Source organism: Nerophis ophidion, linkage group LG20, assembly GCF_033978795.1.
Source record: "Nerophis ophidion isolate RoL-2023_Sa linkage group LG20, RoL_Noph_v1.0, whole genome shotgun sequence".
Taxonomy (NCBI): Eukaryota; Metazoa; Chordata; class Actinopteri; order Syngnathiformes; family Syngnathidae; genus Nerophis; species Nerophis ophidion.
In genome coordinates, this window is record NC_084630.1 from 26,931,039 (window position 1) to 26,955,048 (window position 24,010).

At 36.9% G+C, this 24,010-nt stretch overlaps 1 protein-coding gene across 6 annotated transcripts in view; it reads left to right on the forward strand.

The window, feature by feature from the left end:
- Window positions 1-24,010, forward strand: part of tenm3 (teneurin transmembrane protein 3) — a 779,964-nt gene that overhangs the window by 597,061 nt on the left and 158,893 nt on the right. For all 6 annotated transcript variants that reach the window (XM_061880866.1, XM_061880868.1, XM_061880869.1 and 3 more), the window contains 3 exons: window positions 5,143-5,274; window positions 5,495-5,630; window positions 9,717-9,860. In XM_061880866.1, coding sequence (XP_061736850.1) covers window positions 5,143-5,274; window positions 5,495-5,630; window positions 9,717-9,860 — 412 coding nt within the window. The remainder of the gene's footprint in view (window positions 1-5,142; window positions 5,275-5,494; window positions 5,631-9,716; window positions 9,861-24,010) is intronic.

The window sequence follows — 24,010 nt, forward strand, 5'->3', positions numbered from 1 at the left end:
GGAGCATAATATATATATATATATATATATATATATATATATATATATATATATATATATATACTTTTTTTATTTTATTTAATTTATTTATTTTATTTTTTTACAATTGTTTTTAACATGGCTGTGCAGCACATTGGAAACGTTATTGTTGTTTAAATGTGCTATATAAATAAAGTGGATTGGATTGGTACTCCAGCTTCCTCCCACCTCCAAAGTCATGCACCTGGGGATCGACAACTTTATAATTAGCCCTTATTTGTTTTACAGTGAATTCCTGGCAGCAATAGCTGCCAGTACTTTACTGTACATTTTATAGGGGTTTTTTTTTGTAAAAAGGTTATTCTCATAGTAATTTACCGTAGCAGAAACAATTATCAACTGTAAAATGTACGTATTCAACTTCAATATACCCTAATTTCCGATGCATCATGACTGTATTTTTTACGGTGAATTCCTGGCAACCACAGCTGCCAGTACTTTACCCTAAATTTTATAGTTTTTTTTTGTTTAGTTTTTTGTAAAAAGGTTATTTTAATAGGAATTTACCATAGCAGAAACAATTAATTAAGTGTAAAATTTACGGATTCAACATCAATATACCGTAATGCAGTGGTTCTCAAATGGGGGTACACGTACCCCTGGGGGTACTTGAAGGTGTGCCAAGGGGTACCTGAGATTTTTCAAAAAATATTCTAAAAATAGCAACAGTTCAAAAATCCTTTATAAATATATTTATTGAATAATACTTCAACAAAATATGAATTTAAGTTCATAAACTGTGGAATGAAATGCAACAATACAATATTCAGTGTTGACAGCTTGATTTTTTTGTGGACATGTTCCATAAATATTGATATTAAAGATTTTTTTTTTTGTGAAGAATTGTATACAATTAAGTTGATGAATCCAGATGGATCTCTATTACAATCCCCAAAGAGGGCATTATAAGTTGATGATTACTTCTATGTGTAGAAATCTTTATTTATAATTGAATCACTTGTTTATTTTTCAACTAGTTTTTAGTTATTATTATATCTTTTTTTCCAAATAGTTCATGAAAAACCACTACAAATGAGCAATATTTTGCACTGTTATGCAATTTAATAAATCAGAAACTGATGACATTGTGCTGTATTTTACCTCTTTATCTCTTTTTTTCAACCAAAAATGCTTTGTTCTGATTAGGGGGTACTTGAATTAAAAAAAAATGTTCACAGGGGGTACATCACTGAAAAAAGGTTTAGAACCACTGCCGTAATGCATCATGACTGTATTTTTATGGGGAATTCCTGGCAAAAATTGCTGCCGGTATTTTACGGTAAATTGTGCAGATTTGGTTTACAGTGTAGATAAACCACTGGCTAAGTGTAACAAATACTTCAGATGTTTATCTACAATAATATTAATTCATCCATCCAGCCATCCATTTTTAACACCACTTTTTCCAATAAGGGGTAAGCTGGAACCTATCATCATCAATCTTTATTGCAGACCTTAAGATCCATTAAACATATAAAAAACACAATACGAAACGTTAAAAACAAAACAAAACACTAAAACATTAAAAAACAAAACAATAAAAAGAAACATAAAGCGCAAATGTCAGTTTATAACATACAAACGTGTGCCAATGGTTCCACAGTCTAGATGAGTATCTAACAGAACTGCAGCCAGGGTTCGTTAACTCAGTAATTATGTCATTTTCAGACTCAGATGCCCTACACATAAACTTATACATAAGGTTGCGTAGCAACACTGAGAAAGTGGACACCCCAACACTAACAAACATCTGGCTTGCACTGGTGCTTCTTGGAATTCCCAGGAGAAGCCTCATACAATCATTATGAGCGACCTGAAGCTTCTGAAAGCTTTTCTGTTTATACTTCACCCACAGGGGGGCAGTATACAAAGGAGTGCAATAGGCTCTGAATAAGTTGATCTTTACATATTTTGTACAAAAATAAAATGTCTTTCTCAGCATGTTGGCTTGGGCATACAGCAAACGTCTGTATAGGTCATCATCATCACCCAATAGATCAGTAATGATGTGCCCCAGATACTTAGTTTTATGACACACACTCAGCACCTGTCCTGACCGATAGAATGAAGGAAAAGAGAGATCCTTGTCTTCTCTTGTTCTACATATCATGATGATACTCTTCTTTGCATTATATTTCACATCATATTTTAAACCATAATCTGTACATATATTCAGCAGCTGTTAAAAGCCAGCACTGCTAGGAGACAGGATGGCTAAATCATCAGATGATTAACCACAGTATTACCAAGTACACATCCTGTTCTACAGGTATTGAGCTGAACAGATAGGTCATTCATATACAGATTGAAGAGGGCAGGGGAGAGAATTCCCCCCTGGCGTACCCCGTTCCCAACCTTAAATGTTGCTATGCCAGCTTACCTCAGACATACACTAGTTCCTCATAAATGTTTTCATTATTTGTAAAGAACTCAACTTTTGCTTAGCACAAATGTACTTTGAAATGAAGTAAAGATCATGTATTAACTGAAAATCTTTGAAGCACTGACATTCATGTATTTTGTTATTTAAAAAAAAGTTACATCATGGCAATTTAAGGCTAAACATACAACAGCAAATTGTTCATAGATTTTTTTTTGTATAAATTAAAGAAAATCAATTTAGAAAAAAAAGTGTCACAGTCCCCAATGTCATTAAGAGACTGGCATTAAAGTAAATGCAACATATATTGTTTTAAATGAATTGAACCGGGCTCTCCTGTGTTATTGATAATATGATTAGAAGTTTGTATGAAACGACTACCCTTAATTTATTTTGTAAATGTATGCTCAAAATTTTCACATTCATTTTCTTTCTTTCTTTAGTTTATTTCGAACATGAACACACTTAGAGCATAATACATTACACCAGGGGTGCCCATTACGTCGATCGCGAGCTACCAGTCGACCGCGGGGGGTGTGTCAGTCGATCTCCAGCCAGGCTTTTAAAAAAAATAGACCTAAAAATTCGTGATCATCAATATTCACCAAGACATCACTTAAATGACATTCACGGTACCGGAGGGTCTTGTGAGATGACGCTGGCTGCTGCAAGATCATTATTATGAAAATATGACCGAGAGGAAGGCGAGAAACACTTTTTATTTCAAGAGACTCTCGCGCCGTACCTTCCGTCAAAACTCTAAAGGCCGACTGCACATTTTCTATCTTCACAATAAAAGCTCTGCTTCATGCTGCCTGCGCTAACTAAATACAGAGTCTCGGAAAGCTGGCGTGCACAAGCGATCCCTCAGAAAGCTGGCGTGCACATCACTTGTGCACGCCAGCTTTCCGAGACTCTTATTTTGTTAGCGCAGGCAGCATGAAGCAGGGTTTTATTGTGAAGATAGGAAATGTGCAGTCGGCCTTTAGAGTTTTGACGGAAGGGACGGCGCGAAAGTCTGTTGAAATAAAAAGTGTTTCTCACCTTCCTCTCTGTCATTTTTTCATAATAATGAACTGGCAGCAGCCAGCGTCATCTCACAAGACCCTCAGGTGCCGTGAATGTCAATCAAGCAAGCTACGGAATTTTCCGCCAAATTTTTTTATTGTACAGTGTATGGAAGCTCGATGAATTAAATGCCAAAAACCGGCGTTATCATCATTACTGTCTGATTCCAATCAATGCAAGTCATCAGAATCAGGTAATACACCAACTTATATTCTTGTCTTTGTGAAAGAAAGACATCTATATGTGTTACACATGCTTGTATTATCATTAAACACATTTAACTTGTTTACAAAAAGGTCTCTTTCATAAATAAATAAATATAAATGATATATATAAATGAGGTAGGTCCCCTCGAGTTGGTCAATTGAAAAGTAGCTCGCCTGCAGAAAAAGTGTGGGCACCCCTGCATTACACAATTTCATATCATTTCACTTTACATCATGTCCCCAAAGGAGTAGGAAGAAGCAAAGCGTATTTAATCCTACCCCTTTCCCACTTCAGAGTGTTTACAAATATATATACGTTCATTTACTGACTATTTTTTTTTATAGTAAAATGAAATCCGTGAATGAGTAATACAACAGTTTTGTAATATGTAATTAAGTCAGTCATGATACACATACTGAGATGAAGAATATCTTATTTTAAATAAAGTTGAAAGTGTTTCTCATAATTCTTCTTCTTTGTACTTCGTAAGCACTAATTATTTTGAACAACCTCTTAAACTGGATCATATGAGTACATTGTTTAACTTCTTTACTTAATCCATTCCATAATTTAATTCCACATACTGACATGCTAAAGGTTTTAAGTGCTGTACGATCATACAAATGTATAGCTTAATTCGTTCAACAGTCCAGGGTCTCTGTTGTGGTATGTTAGGCTCGGGCCCAGCGGAGCTAGTGGCGTTTCTGGGTGTTGTTGAGAAATGGCTTTGGCTTTGCATAGTAGAGTTTTAACTTGAACTTACAGATGTAGCAACCATATGTAGTTACTGACAGTGGTTTTCTGAAGCGTTGCTTTTTGATGCAGTACCGCCTGAGGGATCGAAGGTCTGTAATATCATCTCTTACGTGCAGTGATTTTTCCAGATTCTCTGAACCTTTTGATGATATTATGGACCATAGATGGTGAAATCCCTAAATTCCTTGCAATAGCTCGTTGAGAAATGTTGTTCTTAAACTGTTAAACAATTTGCTCACGCATTTGTTCACAAAGTGGTGACCTTCGCCCCGTCCTTGTTTGTGAATGACTGAGCATTTCATAGAAGCTGCTTTTATACCCAATCGTGGCACCCACCTGTTCCCAATTAGCATGTCCACCTGTGGGACATTCCAAATAAGTGGTTGATGAGCATTCCTCAACCTTCTCAGTCTTCTTTGCCACTTTTGCCAGCTTTTTTGAAACATGTTGCAGGCATCAAATTGCAAATGAGCTAATATTTGCAAAAAAAAGACAAAGTTTTCCTGTTCGAACATTAAATATCTTGTCTTTGAAGTCTATTCAATTGAATATAAGTTGAAAAGGATTTGCAAATCATTGTATTCTGTTTTTATTTACCATTTACATAACGTGCCAACCTCACTGGTATTGGGTTTTGTAAATCTCGGTGAAAGACTGTGTTGTATTTTACTAATAATATTTTTTTTCTTCAGGTTTTACAAGAAGAAACCTCAATACCTGGCAGTAACCTCAACCTGATCTACCTGAGCTCAAGAGCTGCAGGATACAAACCAATTCTCAAAGTCACCATGACACAGTCGTCAATACCTTTTAACCTGATGAAGGTGAGCTATGTAATATTTGTAACACAATTATAAAAAATGTACTGCATACACAGGGGAATACTGATAATAATAATAATAATAATGGACTAGATTTATTGTAGCATTTCTAGTGACTCAATGTGCGTGACATTGACACACCTTCCATACTGACTGTCTTGTATCACATATTCAGACGTTATCGTGCGTTGTTGAATACTGACATCTCCTTTGTTATCTCCAGGTTCACCTTATGGTTGCGGTTGTGGGACGTCTATTCCAGAAATGGTTTCCGGCCCAGCCAAATCTATCTTACACTTTCATCTGGGACAAAACCGATGCTTATGGCCAGCGTGTTTATGGACTATCAGAGGCAGTTGGTGAGTTCCTTACTAATCACAATCGGGCACATGCACAGATATATTGGGGGTTGGGTAGGGAGCGGGAGGGTTGGTGTTCAAATTAGTATTTTTAGTAGGATTGATGGGTACTGAATATGACACTTTTTTGGCACCGGGTCAGTCTAAGCTGTTGTCTTTTGACATTACTCACACCAAAGTCTCACCAATTCACTCGACGTCCATTGCACCGGACACTCCAAGGTTTCTCATTGCCATCCCATTGGGTTGAGTTTTGTCTTGCCCTGATGTGGGATCTGAGCCCAGGATGTTGTCGTGGCTTGTGCAGCCCTCATGATTTAGGGCTGTATAAGTAAACATTGATGGATTGACCAATGTCGCGATGTGTTATTGATGAAGCAGGAGTGGAAGAGGAAGTCGATCAAAAAGTTGTTCTGCCAAAAGTTGGTCAATTGATTGCCGGGGGGAAAATAGCACCAAGATTAGCTGCTCGTGTTTTTGTTCATCCTTAACCTGGAAACGTAAATCCCGCATGATGAATATCTTTATCGTTCGCCACAACATAAAGATAAAAAACAAGACCGATACTCCACTCTGGTATAACATAAATAAGAGATCATTTATTGCAGGGGTCACCAACGCGGTGCCCGCAGGCACCAGGTAGCCCGTAAGGACCAGATGAGTAGCCCGCTGGCCTGTTCTAAAAATAGCTCAAATAGCAGCACTTACCAGTGAGCTGCCTCTATTTTGTAAATTGTATTTATTTACTAGCAAGCTGGTCTCCCTTTGCTCGACATTTTTAATTCTACGAGAGATAAAATTCAAATAGAATCTGAAAATCCAAGAAAATATTTTAAAAACTTGGTCCTCACTTGTTTAAATATATATATATATATATTTTTTACTTTGCTTCTTATAACTTTCAGAAAGACAATTTTAGAGAAAAAATACAACCTTAAAAATTATATTAGGATTTTTAAACACATATACCTTTTTACTTTTTAAATTCCTTCCTCTTCTTTCCTGACAATTTAAATCAATGTTCAAGTACATTTATTTTTTTATTGTAAATAATTATAAATACATTTTAATGTAATTCTTCATTTTAGCTTCTGTTTTTTCGACAAAGAATATTTGTGAAATATTTCTTCCAACTTATTATGATTAAAATTCAAAAAAATTATTCTGGCAAATCTAAAAAATCTGTAGAATCAAATTTAAATCTTATTTCGAAATCTTTTGAATTTCTTTTAAAATTTTTGTCCTGGAAAATCTAGAAGAAATAATGATTTGTCTTTGTTAGAAATATAGCTTGGTCCAATTTGTTATATATTCTAACAAAGTGCAGATTGGATTTTAACCATGTCATCCAAATTCAAAAAATTAATCTTAATCAGGAAAAATTACTAATGATGTTCCATAAATTCTTTTTTTAATTTTTTCAAAAAGATTCGAATTAGCTAGTTTTTCTCTTAATTTTTTTCGGTTGAATTTTGAATTTTAAAGAGTCGAAATTGAAGATAAACTATGTTTCAAAATTTAATTTTCATTTTTTTGCTGTTTTCTCATTTATTCTCTACAAAATAACCTTCCGTAAAAGGAAAAAAATGTACGATGGAATGACAGACCGCAATACCCATTTGTGATATATATATATATATATATTTATAAAATTCCAACTTTTATCATAATATTGCACAAATGTTCAGTTTTTCTTCAGACATCAACAAGTAAAAGTAACTTCCATATGTGGATTGATGAACAAGTTAGGACCGAAATCATGGTCTCAATACGGAAAACCATTGCATCTAATAGAGAGGCAAATACTAGAGTCCATGAACATTGCTCCAAAGTCAGGATTTTTTTGTTGATTTGATGTGTACAAAAAAGACTTCTGTATTCATCCCCCCAAAAACCCGCCATTTAAAACAGCTGATTTTAGGACTTCCGGTACTGACGTAAGACAACCCCCGTCCCATATGTCACCATAGGATAAACAAACACACTAAGGTACTAAGACTATTGTGGCCATTATCAGTTAGCTTCTACAGCTTGTTTCTCAAAGTGTGGCACAGGGGCCATCTGTGGTCCGTGACTCATTCGTCATCGGCCTTAGGCACATTACAAAAAACAAAAAATAGAGATCTCATTTGCAAACCTGGTGGTGAAATCTATCAAAATGGGGGTGGTCCCAAAAAAGGAGGGTTTTTTCAAATTGACTCTGTGTCGGTTTTAAAAGTGCTCCCCTTCTGGTAAACATATGAAATAAAAAGTCTGTGTAACAATTCGAAGTGCTCCTTCTCTGGCCAACATCCAACATATGAAATAACAAGTGTGTGTAAAAATTTGACGTGCTCCCCCTCTGGTCCACATATGAAATAAGTGTGTGTAAGAAATTGAAATGTGCCCCCTTTGGCCAAAATGTATTAAAAAAACAAAAAAACATATATATATATATATATAGAGCGTAATATGTATGTGTGGGAAAAATCACAAAACTACTTCATCTCTACAGAACTGTTTCATGAGGGTTAATAAAAGATGCAACCTATGCTTGAAAGAGAAACTGCTTATTATATATCATCCAGATCTGTCATCCCTAAACAAGCGCAGTGAAATCATTTCAACATTCCGCCACAGACGGAAACACCTCCTAGGTAACACATGAGCCAATCACCACACCCTTGTACCCACCCACTCTGTGCCCTATTTAAACCATTAATGCTTCCATTAAAATCTCCTGATGATTGAGGGAACCCCTCATGAAACAATTCTGTAGAGATGGAGTAGTTTTGTGATTTTTCCCATACCTACATACATATATATATAAAGAGAGAGAGGGAGAGAGAGAGAGAGAGAGACAGAGAGAGAGAGAGAGACATACTGCATCAACTTGAAGTAAATAATGAAGATTAAAAAGCAATTACACACAACAACAACAAAAAAAATAAAAGCTTACCTTTTTTATATTTGCATAGTTTGTATATATTATTAATGTTGTAAGTACAAATCTATATATATATCTCAAAAGGGTGGTCCTTGACAGGTAGGCATTTTTGGAAGGTCTCAAGAAGGTAACAAATACGTGTGTGTGTGTGTGTGTGTGTGTGTCAAGGTATGAAAGTATGTACACTGATTTGACAGGTGTCCCACCCTTGATATTTCAGTGTTGTAGCGACAGCAAAGAGCTCTGACCTGTGTGTGTGTGTTTGTGTGTGTGGGTGTGTGTGTGTGCGTGCCTGCGTGTGTGCGTGCGTGTGTGTGTGTGCGTGTGTGTGTGTGTGTGTGCGTGTGTGTGTGTGTGTGTGTGTGTCAAGGTATGAAAGTATGTACACTGATTTGACAGGTGTCCCACCCTTGATATTTCAGTGTTGTAGCGACAGCAAAGAGCTCTGACCTGTGTGTGTGTGTTTGTGTGTGTGGGTGTGTGTGTGTGCGTGCCTGCGTGTGTGCGTGCGTGTGTGTGTGTGCGTGTGTGTGTGTGTGTGTGTGCGTGTGTGTGTGTGTGTGTGTGTGTCAAGGTATGAAAGTATGTACACTGATTTGACAGGTGTCCCACCCTTGATATTTCAGTGTTGTAGCGACAGCAAAGAGCTCTGACCTGTGTGTGTGTGTTTGTGTGTGTGGGTGTGTGTGTGTGCGTGCCTGCGTGTGTGCGTGCGTGTGTGTGTGTGCGTGTGTGTGTGTGTGTGTGCGTGTGTGTGTGTGTGTGTGTGTGTCAAGGTATGAAAGTATGTACACTGATTTGACAGGTGTCCCACCCTTGATATTTCAGTGTTGTAGCGACAGCAAAGAGCTCTGACCTGTGTGTGTGTGTGTGTGTGTGTGTGTGTGTGTGTGTGTGCGCGTGTGTGTGCCTGCGTGCGTGTGTGTGCATGAGTGTTATAAACTGCCTTAGGGTAACAAACAAGAGTAGTCAGTGGATTTTCAAAAATCACACAGATGGAAGTTAACACTGGTCTTTACCCTGTTTTCTGACCTTTGGCAGACTCACTCACATATTGGAAAATACTAACACAGACACAGCGACTCATAGATATTACTCTATCATTACTAAAATTCAACTCATTACTGAATAATTGACCCCGACTTCAATGTCTCTCTCAGTATCCGTGGGCTTTGAATACGAGTCCTGCCTGGACCGGATCCTGTGGGAGAAGAGAACCGCAGTTCTACAAGGCTACGAGATGGATGCTTCCTACATGGGAGGATGGACCCTCGATAAACATCACATTCTGGATGTGCAAAACGGTAGGAGGCTAAACAAGAGCCAAGCCATGCTATACATACATTTTTCATTTACATGTAAAAATTTGGGGATTGGTCCATTTATAACAAGGGTGTCAGACGTACGGCTTGCAGGCCGGATCAGGTCCGCGAACAGGTTTCACCCGACCTGCGGGATAAGTTTGCTAAGTATAAAAATGAGACAACATTTTTGAATGAAATAAACTGCTGTTCTAAATGTGTCCACTAGATGTCACAATAGCAATTATTTGTATCTTTTTAGATATGCTACTCATGTAAAAAAATTAAAATAAACCACATGATGTTAGTGGACCAGTCGAGGAAAATAAAGAAACTATATAAATAACAGCCTGTAATTTGATTTTGATATTATTTTTTTATCTTGATAGATTGAACTTAAATCCTGGATTTTTTTTTTTAGAATTGTTGAAATAGAGCACACAATTCCCAAACAGGATGAATATTTTTAAGTTGGAACAGTTTGAATCGGATGAAAAATGTGGGGGTTGTGGAACTTTTGAAGAATGTCGCATTGATTTCAATAGGAATTTCCCGAAAAATCCGGAATTTTGGGAAAAGCGGGAATACAATAACAGTAATACTATCATAACAGTAATATTATACTGTCTAATCACAGTGATAGTATTATAACAGTAATTGTATACTGTCTAATAACAGTAATACTACCATATTAGTAATGTTATACTGTCTAATAACAGTAATAGTATCATAACAGTAATATTATACTGTCTAATAACAGTAATACTATCATAACAGTAGTATTACATTGTCTAATAACAGTAATACTACCATAACAGTAATGTTATACTGTCTAGTAACAGTAATACTACCATATTAGTAAAGTTATACTGTCTAATAACAGTAATACTATCATAACAGTAATGTTATACTGTCTAATCACAGTAATAGTATTACAACAGTAATTGTATACTGTCTAATAACAGTAATAGTACCATATTAGTAATGTTATACTGTCTAATCACAGTAATAGTATTATAACAGTAATTGTATACTGTCTAATAACAGTAATACTACCATATTAGTAATGATATACTGTCTAATAACAGTAATACTATCATAACAGTAGTATTATACTGTCTAATAACAGTAATACTATCATAACAGTAGTATTATACTGTCTAATAACAGTAATACTACCATAACAGTAACAATATACTGTCTAATAACAGTAATATTACCATATTAGTAATGTTATACGGTCTAATAACAGTAATAGTATCATAATAGTAATATTATACTGTCTAATAACAGTAATACTACCATAACAGTAATGTTATACTGTCTAATAACAGTAATACTACCATATTAGTAAAGTTATACTGTCTAATAACAGTAATACTATCATAACAGTAGTATTATACCGTCTAATAACAGTAATACTACCATATTAGTAAAGTGATACTGTCTAATAACAGTAATACTATCATAACAGTAGTATTATACCGTCTAATAACAATAATACCATATTAGTAATATTATACTGTCTAATAACAGTAATACTATCATAACAGTAGAATTATACTGTCTAATAACAGTAATACTACCATAACAGTAATGTTATACTGTCTGATAACAGTAATACTATCATAACAGTAATATTATACTGTCTAATAACAGTAATACTATCATAACAGTAGTATTATACCGTCTAATAACAATAATTCTACCATATTAGTAATGTTATACTGTCTAATAGCAGTAATAGTATCATAACAGTAATGTTATACTATCTAATAACAGTAATACTATCATAACAGTAACAATATACTATCTAATAACAGTAATACTGTAATAACAGTAACAATATACTGTCTAATAACAGTAATACTACCATAACAGTAAGTGTATGATGTCTAAAAACAGTAATACTGTCATAACAGTAATAGTATACTATAATATAAAAATACAGTGTTATTTAGTGTAACAATGTTACTCACATTCTCCAATGCCCAATTAAGTTTTCGGCCCTGTGATGAGGTGGCGACTTGTCCAGGTTGTACACCCGCCTTCCGCCCGATTGTAGCTGAGATAGGCGCCAAAAGGGAATAAGCGGTAGAAAATGGATGGAAAATGAAGTTTTCATACACACGTGCAGATGCAGGGGTTGCACGAATTCCAATGTGAAGCACGTCTCGCCAGAACACCAGCGAGACATTTTGTCATTGGAAGTAAAAGTGTCTAGAGTCTATTTAGCCAAGGGCTCCAGGAAAAAACAGTGTGTTGTGCAAGCGTCCATACGTGTCGCTGTAGCAGTACGGTCTAAAGACTCCACTGAAGTGAACAAAATGAGAGACAGGCTGCAACAGCCTGACAAAAGCATGCTAATGCCGGCTGGCAAGGTGGCCAAGGTCGAGCTCTGTGCCAATTCACAACGTCCTCTGGCTTGGGTGGAAGCCACAAATTGGGGCTTCAAGACAAGCCGCTGTTGCTTTTCTGTGAAAGTGATTTTTTTTTGATAGGCTTGCTTTATAAATGTTATTTTCACCGACGATCAATCTCTTTTAATCATGGTAGCCAAAATCGTGATTGGGATTAAAATTAGATTAATTGTGCAGCCCTAGCTTCTAGTCTTCTTCGAGGCATTCAGTGTGTGTGTGTGTGTGTGTGTGTGTGTGTATGTGTGTGTGTGTGTGTGTGTGTGTTCTTGTATTTCTATCAACAAGGAAAAGTACCGTCCATATGAAGACCGGTGAACAAGTTAGGAACGAAATTATGATCCCAATACAGAAAACCATTGCATCTAATGGAGAGGCAAATACTAAGAGTCCGTGAACATTGCTCCAAAGTCAGGATTTTTTGTTGATTTAATGTGCAGACAAAATTAAACATTGACAGGTGCAAAGGCAGCAATATATGATAAAACAAGACGGCAGCGAAAGAAGGACTTCCCAATTCATCCCCCCCACCCAAAAAAAAACAAAAACCCACTAGGTGAACAGCTGATTTTAGGACTTCTTTAAGACAACCCGCATCCCGTATGCAGAGGTGGGTAAAGTAGTCAGAAATTGTACTCAAGTAGGAGTACTGTTACTTTAGAGATTTGTTACTCAAGTAAGAGTAAGGAGTAGTCACCCAAATATTTACTTGAGTAAAAGTCAAAAGTATGTTGTGAAAAAACTACTCAAGTACTGAGTAACTGATGAATAACCTGTTTGTTTAATGATTACGGCAACAAATAATGCGCAAAAACATAAAAATAGCAATGAGCAAATTCAGAGCCAGGAATATATTTTAAGGAACTAAAAGTACAGTACATATTCCGCACAAATGACCACTAAATGGTAACACGCAAATAAGTTTTGCTACGTTAATCAATTACTTAATAAATGAGCAAGTCGAAGTGATCTACCTCATATATACATATACATACACACACATATCATATATATATATATATATATATATATATATATATATATATATATATACAGTATATATATATTTATATATATTAAAAAAATATATATATATATACATACATACATACATACATTTATATATATACAGTATATAATTTATATTTATTTATTTTGCCGTTTTTGGTGACATGTTAAAGGTGTTTTAATGAATATACATGCATGTTTAACATATAGATTGCTATCTTTCATGAAGACAAGAATATAAGTTGGTGTATTACCTGATTCTGATGACTTGCATTAATTGGAATCAGACAGTAGTGCTGATAACGTCCACGTTTTCAAATGGAGGAGAAAAAAGGTTCCTCCTTTCTCTCTAATACCACATGAAAGTTGTTGGTTTTTGGCATCTTATTTGTCCAGCTTCCATACTCGTTTTTATACACTTTACAAGAAATACATTGGCGGCAAACTCCGTAGCTTGCTAGCTTGTTTGCGCTGGCTTTCGGAGACTCTTATTTTGTTAGCGCAGGTGTGATGGAGCGGCACTTTTATTGTGAAGACAGGAACTGTGCGATCAGTCTTTAGGGTTTTGACGGGAAGTAAGGTTGAAATAAAAAGTGTCTTTTTTCCTTTACACTTTTGATTGATTGATTGAAACTTTTAATAATAGATTGCAGAGTACAGTACATATCCCGTACAAGTGACCACTAAATGGTAACACCCCAATAAGTTTTTCAACTTGTTTAAGTCGGGTTCCACGTGTGACGGTCATGTGACCGCCTGGCTCTGTTTGATTGGTCCAACGCCACCAGTGATTGCATTTGATTGGTGAAACGCAGGCATTTGATAGATCCTACTTTGAAGGTCTGTCTCAAAAACCAAAACAAACAATAACAAATCGATAAAAAAACAGTGGCGAGTAGCGAGCTGAATGTAGATAAATGGAGCAGAGTAAAAGTAGCGTTTCTTCTCTATAAATATACTCAAGTAAAAGTAAAAGTATGTTGCATAAAAACTACTCTTTGAAGTACAATTTATCCCAAAAGTTACTCAAGTAGATGTAACGGAGTAAATACATCCATCCATTTCCTACCACTTATTCCCTTTGGGGTCGCGGGGGGTGCTGGCGCCTATCTCAGCTACAATCGGGCGGAAGGCGGGGTACACCCTGGACAAGTCGCCACCTCATCGCAGAGCCAACACAGATAGACAGACAACATTCACACTCACATTCACACACTAGGGCCAATTTAGTGTTGCTAATCAAACTATCCCCAGGTGCATGTCTTTGGAGTAAATGTAGCGCGTTACTACCCACCTCTGCTCATATGTGACCATAGGATGAACAAACACACTACTGTACTAAGACTATAGTGGCCATTAACAGTTAGCTTCTACATCTGGGCTGCCCAAAGTGCGGCACAGGGGCCATCTGTGGTCTGTGACTCGTTTGTCATTGGCCTTAAGCACATTACAAAAAAACAAAAAATAGAGATCTCATTTGCACCCCGGTGGTGAAATCTATAAAAAAATTAGAGTGGTCTCAAAAAGGAGTAATTTTTCAAATTGACTGTGCGTCGTTTTTTAAAGTGCTCCCCCTGTGGTCAACATATGAAATAACAAGTGTGTGTAAGAAATAGAAATGCGCCCCTTTTGTCAAAAATTGATTGAAAAAAATAAATAAAATGAAAAATATGTTTATAGAGACATTCCGTAATAAAGTAGATAATAAAGATTAAAAACCAATTACAAACAAAACCAAAAAAAAAAAAATACTCAAATCTTACCTTTTTTTATACGTGCATTGTATGTATATATTATTAATGTTGTAAATACAAATCTTTATATATCTAGAAAGGGTGGTCCTAAAGAGCTAGACATTTTTTCAGAGGTCTCAAGAAGGTAACACATACAAGAGTGTGTGTGTGTGTGTGTGCGTGCATGCGTGCGTGTTATGTGTGCGTGTGTGTGTGTGTGTGTGTATGTGTGTGGGTGTGTTCTGCCAATGCTTACTTAATGGGGACATCGCTCTGTTTAGGGGACCTCTGACGGCATGGGGACAAAAAAAACACGTCCCCTAAAGCAGGGGTGTCAAACTCAAATACAGAGTGGGCCAAAATTCTAAACTGAACAAAGCCGTGGGCCAAAGTTGAACAACTTAACCTTTTAATAGGGACCCAAACAAGTTTTGCATTGAATATTTATAGTGACATGCAAAATCGAGTTTTGTTGGTAGCGGGGGTGTATATTGTAGCGTTCCTGAAGAGTTATTGCCTCAAGGGCCAAATGAAATTACACGGCGGGCCAAATTTGGCCCCCGGGCCAGAGTTTGACACCCATGTCCGAAAGGGAAACCTTTTTAAATGATAGTCAGATCCATTCTTAAGAGTGATTTTTAAGCTTTGGTCCATAAAACATGTTTACTGGTTAGTTTGAGTGTGAGACATTGGCACAGCAGCCCTTTCATCCGGCTGTACCTGCTACTTTTAAGCGGTGAAACTTCCTATAAGAGGACAGCTGTAGTGCTGTGTTCTGAGGATCATGTCATATTTCATTTGAACTCTTTTTGTTTTTTAAATGGACCTCAGTAGTCACGTACAAATTTGGGTGAATTATGCAAAATTATTTAAATTTGGTCCCCATGAACCATATTAACTCTTTTTTTCCCCCATGGTCCCCAATAAGAATGTTCAGCACATTACTTCATCAATCCAGAGATTTAAAGACGTGTATGAGCTAACTGGGCAGTGGCCATTTTACCAAATTTTTTTTAATGCCTCCACAACCTGTAGAAAGGCTGGTCCCCACAAGTGATGATCAAAAACTTGGTCCCCATTCCAAATGATAACCAGTATATAATGTGTGTGTGTGTGTGTGTGCGCGTGCGTGCGTGCGTGCGTGCGTGTGAGCAATAGAGAGTGGGTTTCATTTGTTGACTCATGAATTAGTCCCATCTGCCTGGTGGTATTTGTCATACGTTTCATACCTTCTTCATCCGTCTCTCTCTCTCTCTCTCGTCTCTTCTCATTTTCTTACTCGGTACTTCTTTCTGTACTTATCTTATTTCTTTTAATACAGTTATCTTTATTTTTCCTTTTATATACTCATTTCTGCAATAAGAAGCCACCACTTCAAGTGTTTAAATTGTGTCTTACCACGTATCGAAAGATAGCGGCGTTTGATTTTACGTGAATCTATGCCCAGGTGCTTACAAAAATACCAAAATTAGGTCGCCATACCTTAATGCATGTGTCCATGTTTGTGACATTCACATCCATCTTACTTTAATTCCAACTGTTGCGCCGTTGAAACAACTGTCATGCAGAGATATGGATGCCCTTAACTTGTACACAATATCAGAAACATGTTTTCAGGTAGAAATATCGAAGATTACATTATCAAACATCTTTGACAATCAAACCATGATTGTAACAATCCACAATGTGTGGCATTAATGCGTGAAATTGGTATCTGAACGTGGAAGTGTAGCTCCTCCTCTAAATGCAAGTGCTCCTACAGCAGGAATACACAGTTTGTATTCAAAATCTTGCAGGACTTTGTTATTGTCACAATTGTGTCAATATATTATTTTTGAGATAGGCAGCAGCGTCCCTGTGACCCCAAAGGGAATAAGCAGTAGAAAATGGATGGATGGATATATTATTTTTGTGTTTAAATGTTTAAAAAAAAAAAAAAAAAAGCATATTATTTACAAAAATAAAAAAAAGAACATTTCATTTTACCATTCAATCATGGTAAAAAAAAATAATTTAATTATCCATCTACTCTACACTTATTAGTGATGAAAAATTATATCTATCTGTTATTAATCGTGATTAATTTTAAATTAGCTATGAACAAACTGCAATTAATCCATATTTAATATTGTAATCAGAAATATTTAAATATTGTAATATTTTTTTAATATTCTAAACATTAAAAATGTTATTGTTTTTTTGAGGCAAATTGATGCCTCTGTTCTGTTATGGACCAAAACAAACAATTTTACATCCATGAGGGTTGGCGTGGCATCATCCAGGTGTAGACACAGGTTTTATGAATGATGTTAATTAACGATTGTTGCCCCCCCCCCCCCCCTCCAACCCCTCAGTCAAGCTGGATCTGCAATGATCAGAAAACAAGAAAAGGTAAAAAAAAGGAAACTCATGCTGAAACACAACTAAATGCAAACATAAAAGCATAGTTTCAAAGACATGTAATGAAATATGTATGCAATGTATACAATATTAATAAAACGGGTGAAACTCGTTCACAGATCCTGGGAATTGGGATTTTTTTTTTCCATCTGGCTATTGAAAACAATTCTTATAAATGCTTAATAATGACAATAATAATAACAATAAGACAGTGTTGTAATCCAAATTACTATATCGTATTTTTCGGACTATAGGGCGCACTTAAAGGCCTACTGAAACCCACTACTACCCACCACACAGTCTGATAGTTTATATATCAATGATGAAATATTAACATTGCAACACATGCCAATACGGCCTTTTTAGTTTACTAAATTACAATTTTAAATTTCCCAGGAGTTTTGTCTTGAAAATGTCGTGTAATGATGACGTGTACGCAAGACATCACGGGTTTTAAGGAAATATGAGCGCTGCACACACACACAGCTAAAAGTCGTCTGCTTTAACGGCATAATTACACAGTATTTTGGAGATCTGCGTTGCTGAATCTTTTGCAATTTGTTCAATTAATATTGGAGAAGTCACAGTAGAAAGATGGAGTTGGGAAACTTTAGCCTTTAGCCACAAAAACACACGGTGATTCTTTGTTTAAAATTCCTGGAGAAACATGAATCACGACCTTATGTCAACCAGCAGGTTTCGGTGAGAAAATTGTGGTAAAAAGTCGCTTCTTACCAGAGAAAAGCTGAGCTTGTGCCGTCCATAAAGCTGCCGTCGACTCCCCTGAGACATTGGCGTCAAGACACCCGTGGACGTACACCTCCGACTATCAGGTACTATTTAACTCACTAAAACACTAGCAACACAGTAGAACGATAAGGAATTTCCCAGAATTATCCTAGTAAATGTGTCTAAAAACATCGGAATCCGTCTCAATGCAATCGCGTTTTTTTTTTTTTCTCGTCCGTCGCTATCAATATCCTCAAACACGAATCTTTCATCCTCGCTCAAATTAACAGAGAAATTGTCGTTTTCTCGGTCCAAATAGCACTTTTTGTTGGAAGCTTCCATTATAAACAATGGGAATATGTGAGGAGCCCCCACACGTGTGACGTCATCGTCTGCGACTTCCGGTAGAGGCAGGGCTTTTCTCTAAGCACCTAAAGTTGCGAAGTTTATCGTGGATGTTCTCTACTAAATCCTTTCAGCAAAAATATGGCAATAGCACGAAATGATCAAGTATGACACATAGAATGGACCTGCTATCCCCGTTTAAATAAGAAAATCTCATTTCAGTAGGCCTTTAAAATCCTTTTATTTTCCCAAAACTCGACAGTGGGCCTTATAACCCGGTGCGCTGAATGTACAAAATAATTTGGTTGTGCTTTCCGACCTTGAAGCAATTTTATTTGGTCCATAGTGTAATGATAAGTGTGACCAGTAGATGGTAGTCAAACATAAGAAATACATGTAGACTGCAAGATGACGCCAGTAAAAAACACCAAAACTTGAAATGTTCAATTGAAAATAAAGAACATTACACACGGCACTCAAAAATCTGTCAAAATGTTTTAGTACGACTTTGAAGCTGCACCACTTGATGAATTGTCGGCCCAATATGGCCACCATAGTCAGAGATACAAGTATTATTGTGGTGAGTGTATAAGGACGGCAGAATGGCACCCATTAGCAGACATCTGCCGTTTTGTTTCACAATATTATAAAAAAAAACTTTTCTTACCTTCTGGTACCTGCTGATATGTCATGATCCGTGGCCCGGATCATGTTTTGTTTAGTTATGTTCTGTTAGTTTTGGACTCCCTTAGTTCCTGCTTTGTGCACTTTGGGTGTTTGTTTTGGTTACCATGGGTACTAATTGGTTTCATTACCATGGGTACTAATTGGTTTCAACTGCCTCTGATTAGTGTTCGGCACATTCACCTGCTGTTGAGCACTAATCAAAGAGCTATTTATTCACGTTGCTCGCCACACTCAGTGTGGCTTCATTGTTTGAGTCACGTTCATGCCAAGTAAGATTTGTTCATTCCATCCCATAGCCTAGCTTCACGCTTGCCTTTTTCTTGTTTGCTTATATATTTTTTTTCCAGGATGGCGCCGCTGTAGTGGCTGCTGTTGGCAGGAGCTCTGTCCTCTTGTGTCATCCTTTTGTGTTTCTCTTTTGTTTTCATGTGTTATTATTAGGGCTGGGCAACGATTAAAAATTTTAATCGAAGTTAATCGCACCATTTCTCCGATTAATCGCAATTAACTGCATTGTATATGCAAAGCCCAATAATGAATTCAAAAGTAGTGTGTAGTGCACTTTTATTGGAATATTCTCCCACATGAACAAAAGTGCCAAAACATTTGTTGTGCAAACACAATTTAAATCAGTCCTTGTTAAACAGTAGCAGTTAAATAGCATATTTTATGAAAATCAACTCAAAAAATGTGAATACAAACATTTAAGCTTATTTCCACTGCCAGGGTATTTAAGTTATCCCGTTTGTTATGGAAAATAAATATAATCTACATACAAATCTCTGAGCCACAATCATAACATCTGAACAGGCAATTTCTGAGGTAACAGCAGAAACATTTTTTTTATCAGGGATCTTATGTTTAAAAAACCTATATTATAGGTAGTGGGCTGTCTTAGGGAATTTTTGATCAAATTATCCGTAGTAGCAATATTAATAATGTTGTGTTTATTCTGCGTAGTGCACTTAAAATAATTATGACCATATCTAGGAATTGATATGATGGGAATTTTCCGATTGTTTGCTTGGTGCTTTGATAAACTGAACGCATATACATGGTACTATATTGTGATGTTATGAGCCAGGGAAAAAAAGAACTACCCTACCCAGCATGCAACAGGAGTGACGAGCATGCGCGGTAGCCCGGTATAGGTTGTGTGTCGCCATGACGGCATCTTGTATGTTGTGATATGCACGCTCTGAAAGTAAACGTTAAGAACTCAGCCAACACTCCTCGTCTGCATTATTCATAAATAGACAGACAACACATATAGTCCGCTGCTTCACAAGCCGCTGGATGTAGCCGGCAAAGTATTCCCATGCTAGCTAGCCGGTCTAGCAAGCACGCGTCATTCAGTCCAAAACGGCCCGATCTATCCACATTCAGAATTGTCTGGCGGTCGTAAGTGATCCCGGAGTGACCACGCTGTAAGCCAGCCATGAAAGTTGCAGAATTGTCCGGTATTTTTGCCAAATGTTCCATCTTTACCAAGAGCCCCTCGACGCCGAAGCCCATCCGGGCGACGCCATCTTGTTAAGAAAAGGCGTTAACAAAATAAAAGCATGTAAACAACATACGCAAATGTGCGATAAAATAATTGTCGGCGTTAATAGATTGATGAGTTAACTCGTAATTAAGTCATTAATTTGCCCACCCCTAGTTATTATATATATATATATATATATATATATATATATATATATATATATATATATATATATATATATATGTGTGTGGGAAAAATCACAAGACTACTTCATCTCTACAGAACTGTTTCATGAGGCGTTCCCTCAATCATCAGGAGATTTGAGGGAACCCTTCATGAAACAGTTCTGTAGAGATGAAGTAATCTTGTGATTTTTCCCACACCTACATATTGTGCTCTACCACGGTATCGAGCACTATTCTCTGGATAATCCAATCAAGACACATACTGTATATATATATATATATATATATATATATATATATATATATATATATATATATACATATACATATATATATATATATATATATATATATATATATATATATATATATATATATATATATAAAATGTTTGCTTTTTTTTTACTTAATTGACTGAAAACATGACATCAAGTGCGCACTCCATTGATGGAAAAATGCATTTTAAGACAATTTGATTTGCCGGAGCGGCTAGGAGACACAGAGTAACAAGCAGTAGAAAATCAATTAGAAAGGACAGATTTAAAAAATTAATCAAAAATAATTGTTTATATTTTTTTTAAACTTGAGACTTCCCGCGGGCCGGATTTTGGACGCTGGCGGGACGAATCCGGCCTGCAGGCCGTAGTTTGGGGACCCCTGGTCTAAGTTGTGTTAATCGGATCGCTTATCAAGCTTGTCCCTAATAACGTCTAAGAGGGAGCCCCAAGTTTTATGGATAGATGACACAGATCCTTTCTGCGAGAACCGAAGCTTCTCTAATTGCATACACCGCAAGACATGTTGTATCCAACTGTTACGGCTCGGCGGAGAGGAAGCTTCCATTTAAAAAGAATTGTACGCCGAGCCAGCAGAGTCGTTAACGCAATGACATGACGAGCGGTTGCAGGTAAACCGGCCACCTGCGGGCAGTCAGCGGGCTGTTTGTTATTGTCCTATCGAGGGCCTGCCCGACACTGTCAAAAATAGCAGACCAAAAAGTTGAGAGTTTGGAGCATGTCCAGAACATATCAGCTGGGGATTGTCTACAGCGGTTACAAGCGTTGCTATGGTTGAGGTATATTTTAGCCAGTCTAGCTAGCATTGGTAAAATGGGCTTTATGTAGTACCTTACACTGTATTAGGCCATGCTTTTGATTGATTGGTTGATTGAAACTTGTATTAATAGATTGCACAGTACGGTACATATTCCATACAATTGACCACTAAATGTTTTTCAACTTGTTTAAGTCGGGGTCCACGTGAATCAATTCATGCCTAGCACATATAGACGATGAATGTACCAGCCTCACAGCCTCTCTCCAATGCCCGTCAGGTATAGGTGCCCCAAGGTCATGCTCCCCCAGTTCCCCTTTTGTATGAAAAAAGACCTGAATAGACCCACTCACCTGCGGTGCGGTGCGCCCTATGGTCCGGAAAATACAGTACTTCAAAATGTATTCCTGTCTTCTTATGATTGGCTCTCCCATGAGTTATGTTTTTGTCTCATCAGACCTAACCTCGGAAGCACCTTGAATAAATCCATCATTTTATACCAGAACTGGCATGACTGGCAGTCAGTTATGGGCTGGCATCTAAAAGAGATAAAGAGCCTCAACCAGAGTTCAAAGTGTTTGTTGCAATATTTTAAAGGGGAACATTAACACCAGACCTATGTAAGCGTCAATATATACCTTGATGTTGCAGAAAAAAGACCATATATTTTTGTAACCGATTTCCGAACTCTAAATGGGTGAATTTTGGCAAATTAAACGCCTTTCTATTGTTCGCTCTCGGAGCGATGACGTCACAACATGACGTCACCTAGGTAGTCAATCCGCCATTTTCTTAAACACATTACAAACATTGAGTCAAATCAGCTCTGTTATTTTCAGTTTTTTAGACTGTTTTCCGTACCTTGGAGACATCATGCCTCGTCGGTGTGTTGTCGGAGGGTGTAACAACACGATCAGGGACGGATTCTAGTTGACTTACGTGGAGTGTGCATCGATTAGCACGGCATGCTAATCGATGCTAACATGCTATTCAGGCTAGCTGTATATACATATTGCATCGTTATGCCTCATTTGTAGCTATATCTGCATCCCGCCTTTCCCTACACCCACATTTAATGCCAAACAAATACATACCAATCGACAGATTTAAGTTGCACCTGTGTCAAAAGATCCGGAAGTCCCTCATTTGGTCTGCACACTTTACCGGCGATGCTACGACAGACATGGCACAGAGATGTATGGATACCCTGCGACACTCAAAGCAGATGCATTTCCAACGATAAAGTCAACGAAATCACAAAGGCGAGTTTTGTTGATGTTATTGACTTATGTGCTAATCAAACATATTTGGTCGCGGCATGACTGACAGCTAATCGATGCTAACATGCTATTTAGGCTAGCTGTATGTAGAGTTGTAGCTATATTTGCATCCAGCCTTTCACTCCACCCACATTTAATGCCAAACAAACACTTACTAATCGACAGATTTAAGTTGCTCCTGCACATTTTACCAGCAATGCTACGACAGAAATGGCACAGAGATGTATGGATACCCTGCAACACTCAATCGTTGGTTAGAAGGCGATCGCCGAATAGCTTCAACAGCTATTCGCTCAATAGCTTCAATTTCTTCTTCAATTTCGTCTTTGCTATCTGCCTCCATACTCCAACAATCCGTTTCAATACATGCGTAATCTGTTGAATCGCTTAAGCCGCTGAAATCCCAGTCTGAATCCGAGCTAATGTCGCTATATCTTGCTGTGCTATTCGCCATGTTGGCATCACTAAATGACGTCACAGGAAAATCGACGGTGGATTTACAGATAGCGAAAATAAGGCACTTTAAAGCCTTTTTTCGGGATATTCCATGATGGGTAAAATTTTGAAAAAAACTTTGAAAAATAAAATAAGCCACCGGAAACTGATTTTTATTGGTTTTAACCCTTCTGAAATGTGATAATGTTCCCTTTTAATTCATTAGCTGATTTGTACCATGAATACAGTACAGGCAAAAAAGTTTGGACACGCCTTCTCATTCAATACATGTTCTTTATTTTCATGACTATTTACATTGTAGATTGTAACTGAAAGCATCCAAACAATGAATGAACACGTGTAGTTTTGTACTTAACAAAAAAAGGTGAAATAAT